General features: G+C 36.4%; 1 protein-coding gene across 2 annotated transcripts; it reads left to right on the plus strand.

Annotated features, from left to right (window-relative positions):
* Nucleotides 1-461: 461 nt before the first annotated feature.
* Nucleotides 462-11,988, plus strand: LOC121324676 (cleavage and polyadenylation specificity factor subunit 2). Of its 2 annotated transcripts, none has more exons than XM_041266787.1 (15): nucleotides 462-537; nucleotides 1,553-1,736; nucleotides 1,962-2,121; nucleotides 2,256-2,361; nucleotides 2,933-3,062; nucleotides 3,253-3,368; nucleotides 3,939-4,126; nucleotides 4,305-4,595; nucleotides 5,184-5,284; nucleotides 5,606-5,806; nucleotides 6,750-6,902; nucleotides 8,112-8,337; nucleotides 9,054-9,368; nucleotides 10,896-11,030; nucleotides 11,128-11,988. In XM_041266787.1, exons 2-15 carry the CDS (start codon nucleotides 1,588-1,590, stop codon nucleotides 11,218-11,220), a joined length of 2,364 nt encoding a protein of 787 aa, XP_041122721.1. In that variant the 5' UTR covers nucleotides 462-537; nucleotides 1,553-1,587; the 3' UTR covers nucleotides 11,221-11,988. The 2 variants fall into 2 exon arrangements, with proteins under 2 accessions (XP_041122721.1, XP_041122720.1); XM_041266786.1 differs by having other exon boundaries at nucleotides 478-629.
* The last annotated feature ends 7,838 nt before the right edge of the window (nucleotides 11,989-19,826 follow it).

Genomic DNA, 19,826 nt, shown 5'->3' on the forward strand with positions numbered 1-19,826 from the left:
TTTTAAAAGAACACAGGAGATGAGTGGAAATAGAATACACACCAACTGTATCAGTATCTATAAGTGAGGTAACGTGCATAACTACCACACTAAGCATTATCAAATATATTTAAAACATATATATATATATATATATATATATATATATAATATATATATATATATATATATATATATATATATATATATATCGTTAAACTCTTACCTTCAATGGGAAGTATCACACAGCAAGTGGGACAGTCTCAGGAGGGTCATTGGGTAAAACTATTTGATAATAAAAAAAACGGTGGGCATAATTATCACAAGAATTGTTCAATGACTAATTATTATTTTTATAAATACTTAACATATTGTTATAGTTATATATATGATTAAATTATGTTTTTTATGATATTAGTCTCTATATTTGTTTTGTTTTATATAATAATTATCGAAGAAGTCGTGAAATGGTACAGTCTGACGACCTTTCCCTCCGGCTTCAGTCTGTAATGGCCGCTGTGAGGGAGAGGAACATGCTGTTCGTTGCAATATAGAAATGTACATTTTTGTAAACCTTTATTTTATCTATAAAACACAATATGTCTTAACAAAAAAAAGCTGAGGCTTATTAACTTTAATTTCTGTTTCTGGTACGTTGATATATTTTCAGGCTGATACACTTTTCCTTTTATTTTGAATGGAAGTGTTCGGCCTGTGTTACACAGCACGAATGTATTTATTTTACAGTGCCCTAATTGTGAAGTTTCTTTCTTATTTAGAAGATTTTCATTAAGGCCCGACCACAGGATTGTTTTGTTTAAGTTCATGTTTATTTTTTCTCGTTTTAATCTCCCTCCGGTTACAACCGAGCTGCACTTTAAACCTTGTTTAAAGATTGTTGTGGGTGTTTGTTTGTGGTAAAGCAAAACAGAAATGCTTCGTTTACTTTAAGTAGTTATTGTAAAATAATAATGTATTCTATATTTTGAAAAGACAGTTCATTGTGGGTTAATTTGGTCTGTTGGTACTAGCACGCGAGGTGCAGTAGTTTAATCTACACATAGAATTACAGGTAGAGTTTCTTCGAAAGATTTCCTTGCAGCTTTCAATGGTCAACGGTGAAACAACGCATGCCAATAGCAGAATAACACTGTACAGGGATTTTTTTAATTGTGTTTTAAGGAGATTATTGATACTCTTATTTAAATGGACAAAAAAAAAAAAAGAAGACCAGCCTAAGACTTGATCTGGTGCTATCTCCCTCTCAAAAAATAATATATATATATATATATATATATATATATATATATATATATATATATATATATATATATATATAATGATTACATTAGTGGCTGGAAGAAGGATGAAAGTGTAACAAAGTGTAGAAGACGCTCATGAAAAATATTGAGTTTGTTGTTATTTTATAGACACTATATTACAGCATGTTATTCTTTAATCAGTAATACGTTTGTGTAATTAATTTACCTGAAGATTAAACAAACAGTATGAATTACAGTACATTACTGGATTTTGAAACGCACTGTGATTTTCCCACTGTCTCTTCTTTTAGTGTAATTGTGTCGCTGGCCAACAGCCAATCGCAAGATGACCTCTATTATCAAGTTGACTGCGATTTCAGGGGTGCAGGAGGAATCGGCTCTCTGCTACCTGCTTCAGGTGGACGAGTTTCGCTTCTTACTGGACTGTGGATGGGATGAAAGTTTCTCTATGGATATCATAGATGCAATTAAAAGGTTTGTTTACCGATTAGTGATTGTGATTGCAGTATGGAGGCGATTTGCTAAACACTGAAAACAATAGGTTTGTCTTTTATAAGTAGGTTATGTTGCCATGACATGTTTGTCATGCGATAGTAACAACAGTTGAGCTCTTGTCAAGACATGGCCATGTTCTGATGACAGAAATGATGTGTGATGTAAAGTATGGCGCTTATAGTAATTTGGATTTACTTCTTTCAGGCATGTTCACCAGGTGGACGCAGTGCTTCTCTCCCATCCTGATCCTCTGCACCTCGGAGCTCTTCCTTATGCAGTGGGGAAGCTGGGACTAAATTGTAGTATTTATGCCACTATCCCAGTTTACAAAATGGGGCAGATGTTTATGTATGACCTTTATCAGGTAAAACCAAAGTCCTGTTGTGTTTCCTCGTGGAACCTATCATGTGCATTTTTTCATTTTTTATCATTTTTTTTTATTTAAATAAGTGAACAGTATAAGTGTCTTTAGACAACTTTATTTTTGATCTCTGTTAGTCTCGTCACAACACTGAAGACTTCAACTTGTTTACTCTGGACGATGTGGACTCAGCCTTTGACAAGATACAGCAGTTAAAGTACTCTCAGATTGTCAACTTGAAAGGTACAGCTTGAAGACTCAAGTGTCTGATAATCAAGACCTATTTTTGACAGTGTCCATGGTACATCTGAAATGTGACTACTCTAAATAAAGCTATAGATGTAGAAGTTGCAGTGACTCTGGTATGAAATTACTTCCTGTGTTGTAGCTTAGTCTTAGAAAATTGTTTTTTAAACCATATGACATCATTGTGGTTTGAAACATCACTTGTTCAGAATTACACAAAAGTATTGCAGATCTTGGTCACCAGTAATTTCAAAGAGGTCACATCCCTTTGTCCAAAAATGCAACCTTGTAAATGTTTTAATATTGATTCATTACTAACTTTTTTATTCTAACTTTCATTGTAACTGAGCTACAAAGGTAGATTAATCAAACAAAAATTGTTCATGGTTGCATTTTTGGTCATTGCAATGTGACCTATCATGTACTTTGTTTTCTCTGTGGACTTACTCAACATCAGTTCATGTCTTAATCTGAGATGGTGATGCCAAACATTGCGCCCTGAGGTTTTGATTTGGCACAGAATAATTTAAGCTAAAGTCTTTTACCTGTTACCTTTTTTTGTCCTCAGGCAAAGGACATGGCTTATCAATAACTCCACTGCCAGCTGGTCACATGATAGGAGGAACCATCTGGAAGATTGTGAAGGATGGGGAGGAGGAAATTGTGTATGCTGTTGATTTTAACCATAAGAGGGAAATGTAAGTACAGTGATTATTCTACTTTTTAGTGATTGTTAATAAGTAGCTGAACACTTCCACTGCTTACTGGAGATCTTCACAAAAGCGTAGTGTATTAAACTGTTACACTTACAATTTTGGTGAGTTCATGTAGAATGAAAAAAAAGAAAACTAGTACAAATACTGAGTGTTCAAATGTGTTTTTCCTCAGCCATTTGAATGGATGTTCTCTGGAAATGGTTAACAGGCCATCTCTGCTCATCACAGATTCCTTCAATGCCACATATGTCCAACCCAGAAGGAAACAGCGTGACGAACAATTACTCAGTATGTTTTTCTTTATCAGCTGTGTGGTATCATAAGTCTGTGTTGTGTTGCTTTGACACAAGTTCGAGACCTGTTCATCCTTTCTAGTTTCCTGACAGAGATGCATGTACATAGACTAGATCAACCAAATTATCTTTTATAGGTGCGAGAGCCAGGGTCATCTAGATATGCCACTTTGGATTATGTTTCCTTTTGTTTTTGCAAGCAGTGTTTCAGAAGTGCACTTGATGGTGCTAGCAGAAAGACACTGGCTGATCTGTCGTACATTATATATGTCAATGTCAGGCAACTAAAACTGAAGAGCAGCTCCTGAACTCGTAATCCAAACACCTTCACATAAACTAATAAAACGAAAAAAAAAAAAAAAAAAAAAAAAAAAAAACTAAATGTTAGTCATTGCAACCAGTCAAAATGGTTGCAAACATCAAACTGTAATAGACCCCTGCCAATTATCCATATTGCAGTTCACTAAAAGAGAAGGGGGTGGACTAACAAGGGATTATGCGATATAGGGTTTTCATGGTGGTGCTTTCTCGAAGGGTAATTTTCATTTTGTGTCAATTTGTCTAGCGAATGTGATGGAGACGTTGCGGGGGGATGGAAATGTGCTGATTGCTGCAGACACTGCAGGGAGAGTCCTTGAGTTAGCTCAGCTCTTGGATCAGATCTGGAGAACCAAGGATGCAGGACTGGGAGTCTACTCGCTTGCATTGCTCAATAATGTCAGCTACAATGTAGTGGAGTTTTCAAAATCGCAGGTTTGTATTTTTCTGTTTTGAGAATGCTCTCAAGCTTCCCTGCTTCATCCATAACTTTAAGACATGTAGTAATATAGAAAAAAAAATTATACAGATATTTCAGACTAGAATAAAACCTAAACTTCTCCAAAGCTGGCTTGTTTAGCATGTTTACAAGAATTAACCCTTTCACCCCTAGGTGGAGTGGATGAGTGACAAGCTGATGAGGTGTTTTGAGGACAAGCGGAACAACCCCTTCCAGTTCCGCCACCTCTCCCTTTGCCATAGCCTCTCTGACCTGGCCCGAGTACCCAGCCCCAAGGTGGTACTTGCCAGCCAGCCTGACCTGGAGTCAGGCTTCTCCAGGGAACTGTTTATCCAGTGGTGCCAGGATCAAAAGAACTCGATCATCCTCACCTACAGGACCTCCCCCGGCACCCTCGGCAGATATCTGATAGACAACCCTGGGGAAAGGATCATTGACCTGGAGGTAAGGACCGGGAGCTCAATCATTGTTACTGTTCAATCACAAGGGATAGAATATTGCGAAAGCCTAAAAAGAAGTCCCTTGAAATCCCCTGTGAAGGCAATGGAGGCAGCCATACATCTCTGTTTGTCACATTTCACATTTTTCCATATATACTGAGAACCACTTATGGTACTGTCATAAAACTTTGTATTAACATTATTTAGCATTGAAAATATATGCTTCTGGGGTGTATGGTGGTGTCTGTCTGACCATACTTCTGTATGTCACACTTACATTTGTTTATACAGTCTATCTGGAGAACTGCTTATCAAACAGTTAAACACTTTATTGACATTTCTATACTATTCTGTACATGCTGAACTAAGTCATGGTCATCATCTTTTTCATCTTCATTCCGGCAACGGGGGTTGTATGTTACTAACATTTTTACAGACCAGCAGGTTTCCAAAAATAACAGCAATTGTGTTTTAAAAAAATATGATGACAAGTCCCTTACATAAACAAGGGTTGCTGTTTGGGACCCGTTCAGTGTGTCTGATAAATTAATTTTGCCTTTTCTTCCTTCATTTTTTTTTTTTTTTATTGTAGTTAAGGAAACGGATTAAGTTGGAAGGAAGGGAGTTTGAAGAATACATGGAAAAGGAAAAAATGAAAAAAGAAGCTGCCAAGAAGCTAGAACAAGCAAAAGAGTAAATAGTTATTTTTATGATGCTCATGAGTTATGTCCCATATATAAAGTACACTTCTTGTATTTGGTTAAAGTACCATATTATACTGTGTAAAACACTATTATCCTAGTATAATAAGCACCTCCTGAATAACATACAACATGTATGTATACAACAAAGAATATTTTTAAACGTGTGAAAGGTTTCACAGAATGTTACAAAATGTGTGGTTTATATTACACATTTGTCTATGGAGGCAAGGTGGAGTTGATGAGAGGCAACCAGACAAACATAAAGTGTATTTGCAGGCAGTTAGTTCTGTGTTGACTGTGTTACTTGCAGAGTGGATGTTGACTCCAGTGATGAGAGTGACATGGAGGAGGATGTGGAACAGCCCCTTCCTTGGAAGGCAAAGCACGACCTGATGATGAGGGGCGAAGGCGGCCGCAAGGGAGGCTTTTTCAAGCAGGCTAAAAAGTCCTACCCCATGTTTCCCACCCACGAGGAAAGAATCAAATGGGATGAATATGGAGAAATTATTAGGTTTGTTGTTAGTTATCAGCCTAAAAATAAACATCTTTTCCAGAGAGAGATTTATGTATTTGTGACACTTGGCCTTTTCACAGTAGTTAATTAATGAGTGGTATTGATTAACTTTTTTCCAACTGTTGTAATACAGTAACATTTCAGTTAATATAAAACCATAATTTATCAGAGCTTTGTCTTCATCAATAAAATCCCACTGTCTTTCTAAACCACAAATCGATAATGGTAACAGTTTGTGTTGTGTCCAGGGGTCAGTTCTGTTTGTAGTAATGGCACTTCAGTTGCCTTAACACAACTACAGCTGCTGTCATCTGGTAGAGAAAGAGTTAGGGTTAGGTTTTGAATCGCACTTCTACATAAATTATAATTCTTTGTTCGAAATTAAGCTTTCTTCACAGCTATTGCAGATTGCTGTGTACTTTTTATTGCTTTCTAAAATTAGAGAGTCATGCTAATTTCTCTTGAGATCAGTCATAGATTCCTGTCCTGCCTCCAGAGGTGCAGATGTACTGATGAAGTGTGCCTGTTTAACAGACAGCCTTGGATTTAATGTGACCACTGTCAGACTGTCTATTTGTAATATATATCTATCTATCTATCTATCTATCTATCTATCTATCTATCTATCTATCTATCTATATCTATATATATATATATATATAGATATATATAGATAGATAGATAGATAGATAGATAGATAGATAGATGTGCAGCACTATATAAATGCCTAGAATTTACAAATGATTGATAAGCGCCTAATAAAGAATCTTCTTGTTATTTTATCAAGAAATGTATCTACTTGCAGAAGTTTGTATTTTTAATGCAGGGACTGTGTGATCTATGCTAATAAACTAATGAACCTATATCGTGTTCATAATAACACATTGTTCAAATTATTCTTATCCTATATATACATTAAAAGTTGTGTGTTTTCTTTCAGGCCTGAAGATTTCTTGGTTCCTGAACTTCAGGCCACAGAAGAAGAAAAAAATAAGCTGGAGTCTGGACTGACAAATGGAGAGGAGCCTATGGACCAAGACCTGTCTGATGTGCCCACAAAGTGCATCTCAACAACAGAATCCATAGAAATCAAGTGAGTATTAACCAGTATGTGAGTATAGCGGCGGAATGTGAATGAAGGCCTAAATCTTGCCACATAATACTCATAATAAAGGAAAAGAGTTTTGAATTCTTTACAGAGACAGGACGTCTCTGAAAAAGATGTGAAATACCATCTCAAAAAAAGATTCAACCATGCAATTTAATTAAATGTGATATCAGTCTTGGGAGTTATCTTTTTTTTTTTTGGGGGGGGGGGGGGGGGGGGTTGAAATGGGTAACAAATGAGTAACAAATGCCCCAACTAGTAATTCTTCATTGGTAGTACTGTTGGCGCCGCTTAATCATGATACTGATTTAATTTAATTTTGTTACGGAATAAAAACAAAAAAAAACTTTATTCATAAAAAAATGTAATCATAACGTGATGTGATTTCATTCTGATTCTTTTCATTTAGAAATAAATAAAAATACTTCTCTCTTGCGCATGTTGCAAATGATGAATATAAGTGTGACTAAGGTCCTTTCAAATGCTTCGCATTTAATTGGGACAGCTGCTTATTTGGGATATTTTTACATCGTCACAATAAAGCAGTGCCGATATTAATTGGATAACATTTGGGGTGTCACTGCAATTGTAGAACATGCTAATGATCCCCTGGTGGATAGGGAATCATTAGCATTATTTAGCATATGATATTGAGAAATTATCAGATACGTGAGCATAATTAGATATTATTCAATTGCAAACCTCATAGAACTTCTTAAGCTATTGTTAACAGGGCCTGACCTCATTTTTGCTAGTCAGAAAAATCCAATCAGTACTCCTTTTGTTTTGTTTTGACTGACAGAAACCATTACACACAGCTTCCTAATCAGAAACATTGGACACATTTTGGTGAATTAATTAATAAAAAGCTTATGACTCAGCTCAGTAGGCATCATGGGAATTGATGCCCAAGTTCATAAATAATTACTATTACAAAGGACAGAAGGTTGTATTAAATGTGTCTGAAATACAGATGAATTTCTGTATTTATCGGCAGTTCTATTTTCAAGGCATTTTCACTGATAGACTCCTAATGTGGTAACAAAGCAGTTCCATCCTGTACTCTGCAGGGAACTCATTGAAGAGAAAGTGTATATTTTTAAAAATCTTCTTTATTTTAAGAAAGATGTAAAAGATAATTAGTCTTTCATTTCATATAACCCATCCAATATTGTTGTTTTGTTTCATTCATAGAGCTAGAATAACGTACATAGACTATGAAGGACGCTCAGATGGAGACTCAATTAAAAAGATCATAAACCAGATGAAGCCTCGGCAGTTGGTGATTGTGCACGGACCTCCAGAAGCCAGTCATGACCTCGCTGAGTCTTGCAAAGCTTTCAGTGGGAAGGACATTAAGATTTACACACCCAAACTGCAGGAAACTGTGGATGCAACGAGTGAAACCCATATCTACCAGGTAAGACTGTGTTTTTACTCTGATTTTAATTATGAAAATAAATGTTTCTAGGGCTGCAACAACTTGTGGACTAGATGACAACTAGTTAATTTGGAAGGGTTGTTGATTTGCAAAATCACAAGTTGACTAGTCTGCCTCATTTCTGTTAGCACAATATTAAGTGGTTATCTGACTGTGAAGGGGGTGGATATATTGGTAATCAAGCTTTTCCTTATCAAACAATTCATGTTCATTCTATTATGAGGCATTCTCAACAACAATGGGACAAGGGGAAGAGAATCATGTAATTAATATATAGTTGGTTACTAGTCCACTATTGGCACCAACTACTCAACTATCAAAATAGTTGTTGCAGTCCTAACTGTTTCTGTATAGATGGAGTTTCTGACAGATATTTCTGCTGTTTTGGTTATATATTAGACATGCATGTTTTGGATACAATTAATTGTACTGTTTTTTGCACTGGAATATAAATCATGTTGACCAATTAAAAAGGAAAAAACACTAAAATACCATATTTATGTTCAATGTAGACAGCAGTGATGTTTTGTATGTACAAGCAGTGGTGGTATTTAGATCCACTGCAGTTTTGGATCGATTGAATAGCCTCCTGAATTCCTAATTTACAAATTGCCTTGTGACTGCTGGGAACAGCATACTAAGTCGTGTATTGAGACAGGTTTTTGACTAATTCTGATGCTTGTTTCTTTTTTCAGGTGAGGTTAAAGGACTCCTTAGTGAGCTCCCTTCAGTTCTGTAAAGCCAAGGACGCAGAGCTGGCCTGGATTGATGGCATGTTGGACATGAGAGTTGTCAAAGTGGACACAGGAGTGATTATCGAAGAAGGAGAAATCAGAGATGATGCAGAGGAGGGAGAGCTACCCATGGACATTCCCTCCTCCACCCTCACCACCAACTCCAGCGCCATCGCTCAGCAGAAAGCCATCAAGAGCCTGTTCGGAGACGATGACAAGGACATTTCCGAGGAGAGTGACATCATTCCAACCTTGGAGCCCCTCCCCGCAAACGAGGTTAACGCCATTCCTTTGAACAAGTTATTGAAAGAGTTAGAATCTGGGGATATCAGAAGGTGTCTGTTTGTTGTGAAGTATATTTACATATCACACTTGCTTGTATCAGGAGTACTGCTTATCCAATTGTGGTTAATCTCGAGCCGTACTCAAACACTGTTAATTAGTCGATCTTAATGTGTTATTCAAATAGTTTGGTTACAGTTCCTAGCAGCGCAATGGACAGTGAAACTTAATACAGTCGTATCCCACCATGCACTTTATTTTATGTTTATAGCCTTGCAAATATGGAGCTCATACCCATGGAAGACATATCGCTTCTTAGCATGAACATTATTCCTTTGTTTTTTATCATAGAAGTGTGCATTAAACTCTGAAGTTCTCCTTGAATGATTTCATCACTCCAGATATCAATGTGACTTGATTTCTGCAACTGACCACATTGCTCCATGATCCACCAAACCTCAAAAACTGTGTAGTGAAGCTGTATGGATAGTTCAGGTGTCTGTTCTGAGTATTTGCAATGTTCATGCACTAAACATATCAAAGAGCATTTAGGGATATTGGAGGGTACACAAAAAATGTAGTTAGGTATTACAGCATCCACACACGTGACAAATCGCACTGCCTGATGCGATCTAAGTTAGAACCAGACTCAAGACAGCCTCATGAGGTGGTCTTGTCTTGAGTACAGTATTAAACAGTGTGTAGTGTAGATGCTAACCATATTTAGCACTTTTAAGAAGGCTTCACAGCAATGAATACGGTTAAATGCATAGTGTGGACAGGGCCTTAGTTATAACTTTCTATATAACAAGTTATTGAGATTATCAGAATCCTAGGATATATAGAGTAACCCTTCCATCTGCCTGTTCATCAGTGTGTTCTTGGAGAATGTATGTTACTGACCTACACATTTTAACCCTTGACTGCGGCGATTAATTTAGGAATATCAGACTTGCACCTTTCATGTTAAGGGTACTAGTGCATGTCCTTATAACACAGTGTTTGGTGGATATTTATATTTTGTGATAGCACTGATTTTGTTGTTTTTCTTTGATTGCTTATAAGGATTGGCCAGCTTTATATATATATATATATATATATATATATATATATATATATATATATATATATATATATATATATATATATATATATATATTATATTATTATTTTTTTTTTTTTTTTTTTTTTTTTAGAAGTTTGTTTTTCTGTAGAATGCACACTTTCAGGTATTATGGAAAAGGGTTCTGTGACATAAACACCTGAGTGAAGGTCTATTTGCGTTGGCTATTTCAACACAACCGCAGCTTGTAAGAGTGCTGTGTCTCAGACTCTCTTCACTATATTTCTATTTTTAGTTTTTAGTGAAGATGTTATTGGGTCAATAAATTGCAGTATTACAGTTTTTAGGTCTCCTACTGTTTTGATCATTGGAATAGACCCAGATGTTGTGTAACATTTTCATTGTATTACTTGAACAGTGCTTTGCAAAGGCCATTATTCTACTGTTTTGATTTTCAGATTCCAGGCCATCAGGCTGTCTTCATTAATGAACCCAGACTGTCAGATTTCAAACAGGTTTTGTTACGAGAAGGGATCCAGGCAGAGTTTGTGGGAGGAGTCTTGGTTTGCAACAACATGGTTGCTGTCCGCAGGGTAAGAATTTAAAGAAGATCTACATTTTAATTGCAACACTTGTTTCACAAAAGGATATATTTTTGTAATTGCTGTGTTTTTGTTTTGTTTTTTACAGACTGAGGCTGGACGAATCGGATTAGAAGGCTGTCTATGTGAAGATTACTACAAAATACGGGGACTTCTGTATGAACAGTATGCAGTAGTTTAAGAAAACAGATCTACACTGCAGAAAGTGGACACCAAAATAGAGACTTTCTGAAGTACCCAGTTGAACAGTCTGAAGTAAAATTCTTCTGTTAAAGGCTGTATTTTGTATTTATTTAAACACTGGGCACTTCTTACATCCGTATGAACAATATACTTAAAGAAGAGTATTCCAAGGTTTAGTTTTTTTATGCAGTCAAAATATGGACCAGGTGCGAAAATGCTCGCAATAATGTTATCGCCATAGAAAAGTTGGGATGAAAAAAAAAATTATAATTTAGGGGTGAAATGTCATTTTTGTATGTATGTCTGAGAATAAGAAAAAAACATTTACAATGGCTGTCAAGATTGAGTATCAGGTTGTTCATTTAATGTAATTTTTTAAAATTCCATTTTTGGAGTTTTCTGCCCAAGATGTTTACTTGTTTTTCTCTTATTGCTTCTACACAATTTCAGCTGGTTTGCTACTGACTCAAAGGGATATTCAGTGACATCCCCACTGCCACCGTTTGTCTGAATTGGGATTTGAATCCAAGCTCTGTATGCACAGATTCAACAGACCACAAGGTGGTGATATTTCTCTTTGCATGGCAGAATGCCAGTAACACACTGTTCCCTGTTATAATCAATTTACTGTACATACTTGTTGTCACTTAATGTTCATTAACATGCAGATTTGTTTCAGTCATTTTCATTTAGCGTTTCAACGAATGGCAATGCAGTTCTTTTGTTGTATTAGAAAGTTAACATACAATTAAAACCCATATTCTACTGTCCGGTGCCCTTTGATTAATTTTGGGTTGTTTACTTTTGCATATAACAGCTGGAAGTAATCTCTAGAGAACTCTAAATGTAGTAATGCAATGCAACATTTTGGAGTTAGTCAGTGAATCTTTGTTTTCTACTTAAATGCAAATCAGTTAATGCAGTTCTGAAGAATACCACACACTTGTGCAATGTGTTTCTTGGGTAGTTTTAAGTTATGATTTTACAGAAGTTAGGGTATTCTAATATACAGTATTATAGTATTATATTTATTCACTTCCTGTGGTAGGGTAGCATTTCGGTCAAGGTTGGCTTTGACACAAAGGTGGAAGTAATGCACCCAAGCAGATCTAACGCAGTGCAGGGTTCCCAGTCCTGTCTCTGAACTAAATAAGCCCCCTGCATTGAGGTGCTGTCTCCTCTTATATACCATGTTGACAGGGCTGATTGACAATCAATTAATCAGCACCTTGCCATATTCTGCATATGGATTTGGCAGGGATATGATTTTAACCCTGTCTCTGCCAGGTTTGACATTCAAAATCAACTATTTATAAAAGAAAACAATATATACAGTCTTTACATGCTGTCGCACTTTCCCAACAGTTTTCTCCAGCTTGGTAGTGCAGCGATGTTACAAGGTTTTAAACTAATATGCCTAAGATTAGACTACTTTATCCTTTCCCTTTTTACACATTCAGACAACTGTGGCTAATAGGATTCAAGGAGGAAGTCTTTGTATGAGTTTGTTTTAGTGACCGAATGTCAAATATCGGTTTGGTTTGGTTTGGTTTCAATTATGTTCAAGAAAACATAATTGAGGAACTAGAAAAAAGTGATCAGCAGGCCTTTATTTCTGCACATGTTATAGTAGGAGTTGGCATACTGAATAAGCTAGGGTCCTGCATGAGTGTTGATAGATGTATCAAAATAAAATTACCCAAAAAACATTTGAACATGTAGTATGTTGGGTTTCTAAGGTGTTCACTATGGAGAGACCATACAGAACACAACACCTGTAAGATTACTGGGTCGTGACCTCTGAAAATGCAAGTCTAGTTCAGCGTTCCTGAGTTCATGAACAGAATGACGAGTATGAGGGTAGCAAAGTATTAAAAAAAGGTTTAAGCGCTGAACCTGATAAGCTAATTACCGGAAAGGATCAAGAAAGGACCCCATCTGTTACTAGATATCTGGCTTGGAGCAGAGTGTCAACAAGATCAACTGGAGAGTGATTCATTGTTACTAGCCATGTTTAAGCTTTGTAAGTGGTAGAAAGTATGAAATGTATGCAAGGAATTTGCTTAAATGTTAAAGTCTGATGAATAAAACAACCTTGTGTTTTTTTCTAAGTGAGCAAAAGCCACATACAGTGGTTGATATCAATATAATGTGTGTCTTACAGTACCAGGTTTACTTTGTTCTGGTGTTCTGTATTTATTATTTTCCTGCAGCTTTACAGGATATACAGTACTGTTTTAGCTAGAGGGGGCCACTTTCTCTCCAAACACATGAATAGTTACACAGTGTTGGGTATTTTCTATAGGATGCAGTATTTCTATGCAGTTGCAGACAAAAGTATTGACACCCTACACGTATACCATTATTCAAAGTAACAGATTAAGGACAAGCATTTAGTAAACTTGAACCACTTTTTAAAGTAACAAAAAGCAAAATACGTACATTTCTAGTAATTTAACAAATAAATTTCATTTAAAGCATGTGTTTATGACAAAAGTATCGGTATCCCTGCTTTAGTGTTTTGTGTGGCATCCTTTTGCTTTTATTACAACTTTCAGGTGTTTATGGTAATAAGGCAGTATGCTACATCTTATTGGGGAAATCTGGGCCCATTCTGTCTTGTATATTTCCTTGAGCTCAGACATTGGATACACAGTGCTTGGCTACAGCTTTTTTCAGATCAATCCAAAGCATTTCTATTGGATTTAGATCTAGTGATTGCGAAGGGCATACCAGAATGTTTATCTTCCTTTTCCTCAAGAATCTCAGAGTTGACTTATCCACATGCTTTGGGTCGTTGTCGTGTTGGAAGATAGACTGTCTGTCAATCATTCTATGAGCAGATGGTATTATTGTACTTTGTAGAATGTTTTCATACATGGCTGCATTCATTCGATTCATTCACAAGGATACAAGGAGTCAGTTTCTAAGTGTGGGGTTTGTAACTTGTTATAGTTTCAGAACGTCACCTACATTTACATTTTAGCTTCTAACTTTTTTTTTTTTTTTTTTAATTTTTATTTATCTTGGTTATTTAGCTGGTGATCTCCAGTTACAAGAATCAAGGCTGCATTGAAGTGATAGGGGAGATGATAACATCACCATACAGCTCCATTAAGGCACCTATATGGAGTTTATCAACCAAGATCAAATGCACACTCTTGTCATTTCTATAGAGGGGACTTATAATCACATATTAAGCGCACAGTTTTCGTCTCTACTGTGTAGTGTGACAAACACCATCGGTGTATAAGGGTCCCCATGTTTTGATTGGGGACCCTAAAAGTAAATAGGTTATTCAATCTCAAGGGATATACTTACAGAGAATCCTTATTTACAAACAAGTTCCTGTGTCAAGTGTATGCTACTGTAGGATATCTAAGTCAGGTTATATAATCAGGTGCCAATTTATGCTGTTTAAATAAGACCTAAATAAATAAATAAATAAATAAATAAATAAAAGGGACCAGATCCAAGTTTAAAGATTAGTGGGCAGATGTCTCATTTGATAACTTCAGCAGTGAAAGTCCTTGTGCCAAAAGGTTTTTAAAATCATTAGCCATTCCTGGAAAATAGTATGCAGACAATTGCTTGCAATAAAGGAATATTATCTTACATAACGGTTTAAAAAGAAAAGACATACATATTAGTCAAACGATTAAGAACAGCTTAATGATTTTTGGCAAATCAGTGCTGGTCTTTGAAAATAAGAGATGGTTGGCAATTGTTTTATCAATAAGAAGCAGCATGATTATGTTGATCATATTTAGTTAAGCCAAGTCAGTTGCAAATAACGCTGGCCTTATGGCCTGTTAAAAATCCAGGATCAAGGCCTTCCAATTTTTCAGAAGCCAAATTTACTTTTACATCAGGCTACAATTTAAGCAAATAAGAACAAAATTAATCTGACTCCCACATAATGCCAGTCCTTGTTCATATAAGGATTTTACCAGGGGGTTAGCATCAATTTGGAACACACCAGAAAATGGGATTAGGGGTGAATAAACAATCAAAGTTTCTCCATATTTCTAATAGTATTATTCATTGACACTAACCAGGAACACATTTTGCTCATGCAAACAAAACATGCTATGGTATAGGTTTTTTGAAAATGTGTTTTAAGATTAATTTTGGTGCTGGCTCCATACCACTTCTCTCTATGAAGTAAGCATTGGAATGTGAGATAACTGCAGAAAATACTCCTTGTCTTAGATGTTGGTGAAGATTTCCTGAGCTACAATCTAATCATGAAGAAGCAGATGCATGGATAATCCTTGCTTTGTATAATGCAGAACAGCTAGGGGAGAATGACTGGTTGTATTTGCAAATGATTGGTCTTGGTTGTCCTTTTGTGTACTTAAAAATGTATTTATGGCAAGAGGAATACATGGCATGCTACCAAGAAGCCCTTAGTAATTATTATGTGGTTGCCAACATTCGAGCATCTACTGTAGCAAGGTTTAAAATTCTTGATTTTGGTGATCTCAAAAGTTTTCCACTGGTAGAAAATGCTTTACGCTAGCATCCCGCACCAGGGAGAAATGGCAGCACGACGGCAGATACACACATACATTACCATTCCCTAAATACATTCACATATGTTGCTAAGATACACAAAATTGCCTTTTTCATTGGTCTAGCATCAATGGTTATTTTGAATTATTCATGCTTTTTATACATTTTAGATCAACTGTACTCCTGTAATATCTGTTCCAAAGTATAACAAATTATCTACTGTTTCACAATATCTGCATTGCAGTCATTTCATTTTGTATTACTTTTTTGGCAATGTAATAGGCGATGATGGTATGTTAAATGCATTGCATGCTTTTATTAAAAATGAAGATCTATTTAGATTAGTGTTAACCACACTTCATTTAAAAGGTAAGCTATTACTGTAAATACTGGAATATTGAGTTGCTAAAGTCTATGTTGATGAGTTCAGGAGCTGCTCTTCAGTTTTAGTTGCCTGGTTTACACTATGTAATCAGCTAAATGTATTTCTACACCTTCAGCCAAACAAAAATATACTTTATCCAAAGTAGATGATAGCTAGATGGTGCTGGCTCTTACTTTATAAAGGCAATTTGGCTGATCAAGCCTGTTACGTATATCTATGGCAAGAAACTAGAGCAACTCTGGAACACACTATGAGTAGTAGTAAGAGCCACTCCATCTTTTTGCAATCATAAATGGGGCAGTAAAAGAATAATAATATTTTGAAGTTGCGTAATGTTTGACACTAAAAAATAAGTAAAACTTTTTTTTTGAAGCTTTGAATTCAAATCTGTAATACTGATCATGCCATTGCTTTACAAAAACACCCCGGCCTTTCCCCTCAATCTGTAACCCACAGAATCTTACGTTATAACTGTCACAACTGCTAAAATACTGAATTATTCAGTTATTTATGGAGTCTCATAACATGTTTTTAGCAGATGATTGGTTACCATGGGCTAACATGGGCTAGCAGAGCTAACATCAATTACATCATGTAGTTCAGGACACTAAAGGGCATTTATGGTTAAGTGCCTTTTTTAATCCACATGCACATTTCCAAAATCCTGATGGCAGAAAACAGAATGCATTTATCTATTCATTTTTGTGGACTTCAGTGACCTCAGCCTCCTGAATCCAATGTATACTCTCCTCTACAGACAGCACCCTGGAAGAGGCATTGGCTTAAAAAAAAAGCTAGCACTGCTTTTGTTATTTCATTTTCATAATTGACCAGGAGGTTTTAAAACAGGATAGAAATGTCCATCAACTAATCCTCTTCTTTTTTTATGATGGAAGCTGCGGTGTCCATATATGCAGGGAGTTAAGCCTCATGATCATATCAAATATTTTAGCAATTGATAGTCTTGGTTATCAAAGCAGACATAGAAAAGACACAAAAGCGAAGATTCAACCATCTTAATGCCTTTGCTAAATAAAGGTTAAGCACATACTGTTCTGATGTGTTTTCTTTGGAACAGATTTATTTCCACACACACTGTTCAGTTGTGCACCATACTAATTAGACTACAATATGTTCGTCCCTTTAGAATGGGGAGATGGGAGATGATTTTTCATGCCATCTTGCTAGAAAATGGCATCAAAGGAGGGAAGTCACGGATTTGATAACTGGATACTCAAATAATATTTCTAGCTGCAGCCTGAACAAACTGGAAAAAAAAATCTCTCTGTAAAATGTAAACCGTGTCTGAGAAGTAAAAATTTGTAACTGTGACTGCAACATTTTATTTCAAAGTAATAAGTTACTGTAACTAGTTGTTTTTTTTTTTTTTTTTGCAATTTAGTTTTTTGTAACTAACAGATTACAGGTGCATTTTAAGCAAAAAGTATTCTATAAATAAAATAAACATTATGTTAAAGGCCATTTTGCATTGGATGAATACCTAAGTGGTAAAATAGACTAATACACATTGATTAAAATAACTTTTCAATTACAAACTAATGTTGCAGTGCATGTGCCTTTGAGGACGATAACTCCTCCTACTTTAGCCTCTGAGGACAGTAACTCCTTCTACTTTAGCCACTGAGGACAGTAACTCCTCCCTCTCCGGCTTTTCACCCATGTCTCCATCGTCTCCCTCAGCAGCGCCTCCTGTGGCTGCTGATCATCACCTGGTTCTGCCTGTACATCCTGGCAGCCAAATGCTCTGAGCCTATCCTGCCTTGACAGAGCAGGAGCAGTGACGCCCACCTCTGACACCATTTGTAATGGGGATGTTACCTGCGTGGGTCATCACTTAATTATAACGAGTCAGACACAGAAATTGGGAGTTTACACTCCACACAGGTGCTGCCACTAGAATACCTGCAATGGTAGCCCTCATGTCAGATTTAACAAAGAAAACAAAACAAAGCTAAAAATAAAGTTTTGCCACACAAGACCAGCGCTAGCCTCATTAAAAGAGACTTTCTGCTCCAGGAACCTACTACAGTACAAAACCCTATCTATACTGGTTGGGATGAACATCCCTTAAAATAATCTACTGCTGTTGCTCCCGAAGTCCCGGCCTTCCAGTAACTCCGGGTCATTCCGACAGCCCTGGCTGGGCAGCGCTTTCACAGGCCTCGTCTTGCAGTTGAAGGGATCCATAGCCCTCCTCGGTGTAAACAAAGTGCCCGTCTGTGTAACAATGGCCATGCAGTTGACTTGATCAGTGGCGCAGATGTTTTTTGAGCTTCGTGCAGGCCCCCCAGGGAAGCATCCCGGTCAGCTCGGCGCCAGGCGAACCTACCTGCTCAATTGCTCAAGTCATCATTATTCAGGACGAGCCGCGCAGGTATCATCCCCCTGTTACATAATTACATACATTTTGCTCTGCTTTTTAGAAAGTGTAATGTAGAAGAAAAATAATTCATTGAGATAAATAAATAAATAAACCACTGTTGTTCTGCAGGGCACTACAGTCAGTATTTCTGCATTTCACCTCCTCTTTCAATTTTGCATTTTTAAGATCATAAATGCTAATGATCCATTGACAGATTTCATTAGTGTTTCCTTGAAGCTGTGTGGGTTTTTATTATCTCCCTGACATTTACAGGCAAATCTCATTACTGTTTAGTTTTTTGTTTTGTTTTGTTTTGTTTTGTTTTTTTAATTCAAGAACATACTTCAAGCTTAGAGGCAAAGCAGGCTTTATATTCAACTGGGTTTCTTCATTGGAACACCATGAAACCTGTTAATTATTATTAACAAATTGAACAATAGCAAAAGTGTCAGGTATTATATGCTTGACAGCTGCTTCATTTGCTGTGATTTTCCTATCTGGTCAGCTGCTGGTCAGAAACAATGTTATCAGGTTTTGTAGGCCCAAAAATAAATAATTTACTCTAAAAGGTGAGTGATTTATTACAGTATTTTGTCTCCCAAAAAATACATCTACATGCGCCTCCAGACACTGCTTATTTTGGATTAATTTGCCCCTGTGCATGGTTCAGTTTATGTAATTAGTGCAATACAGATACATTGTTCCCTGTTATTTCCAGCTATCTGTACTGTTATTGGATTTGAGCAGCTCTCAGCATGCCTCAACATGTGAAAACTCCAATACTGTTGGGCACTACCAGGACAAAAACTAAATCAATAAAAGCCTAGATATTTAAAAAAAAAAAAAAAAAAAAAAATCCCAAATTGTATTCAATCAACAGTGAAATGGAAGGTAATTTTGTAAGTAAAATAGATATATTTTTGAAGTGAAGGTTCTACAGTGACGCTTCAAAATAAATTTTTGAAAACAAATTCTCTACTGTGCTATGTGTTGATTTTTGAAGAACTTTTGACTTCATTGTGGACTGCAGTTCCTTTCATGATGAAAATATTGCTCTGAGCAGTTGCTTCATGGGTTCAGTTGGAAACATGTGACTGTAGCCCTGCTGGGTTTAAAATGACTCTTCATATTTACCAGTCTTAGAAGAATGTTGAAAGGTCAGGTTTTAGGTCTCTGTACAATGCAGCTTTATTATTTAGGAATGTCAATTGAAACGCAAGCAAGACCATAAGTCACCTGACTCTAAAGCTGCCAGACACCACCAGCAATAGCTTTCGTCTACTAATCATTGCAGTCAAACATAGTTGGATTTCTAACCCTT

The sequence above is a fragment of the Polyodon spathula genome, chromosome 12 (genome assembly GCF_017654505.1).
Source record: "Polyodon spathula isolate WHYD16114869_AA chromosome 12, ASM1765450v1, whole genome shotgun sequence".
In the NCBI taxonomy this organism is placed as follows: Eukaryota; Metazoa; Chordata; class Actinopteri; order Acipenseriformes; family Polyodontidae; genus Polyodon; species Polyodon spathula.

What these genes read in the sequence shown, in the direction of transcription:
- LOC121324676 (XM_041266787.1), top strand. Translation starts at nt 1,588, where the DNA reads ATGACCTCTATTATCAAGTTGACTGCGATTTCAGGGGTGCAGGAGGAA. An exon ending in TTTAACCATAAGAGGGAAAT is followed by an intron (nt 3,063 to 3,252) that starts GTAAGTACAGTG and finishes GTTTTTCCTCAG; the next exon opens with CCATTTGAATGGATGTTCTC. An exon ending in ACATGGTTGCTGTCCGCAGG is followed by an intron (nt 11,031 to 11,127) that starts GTAAGAATTTAA and finishes TGTTTTTTACAG; the next exon opens with ACTGAGGCTGGACGAATCGG.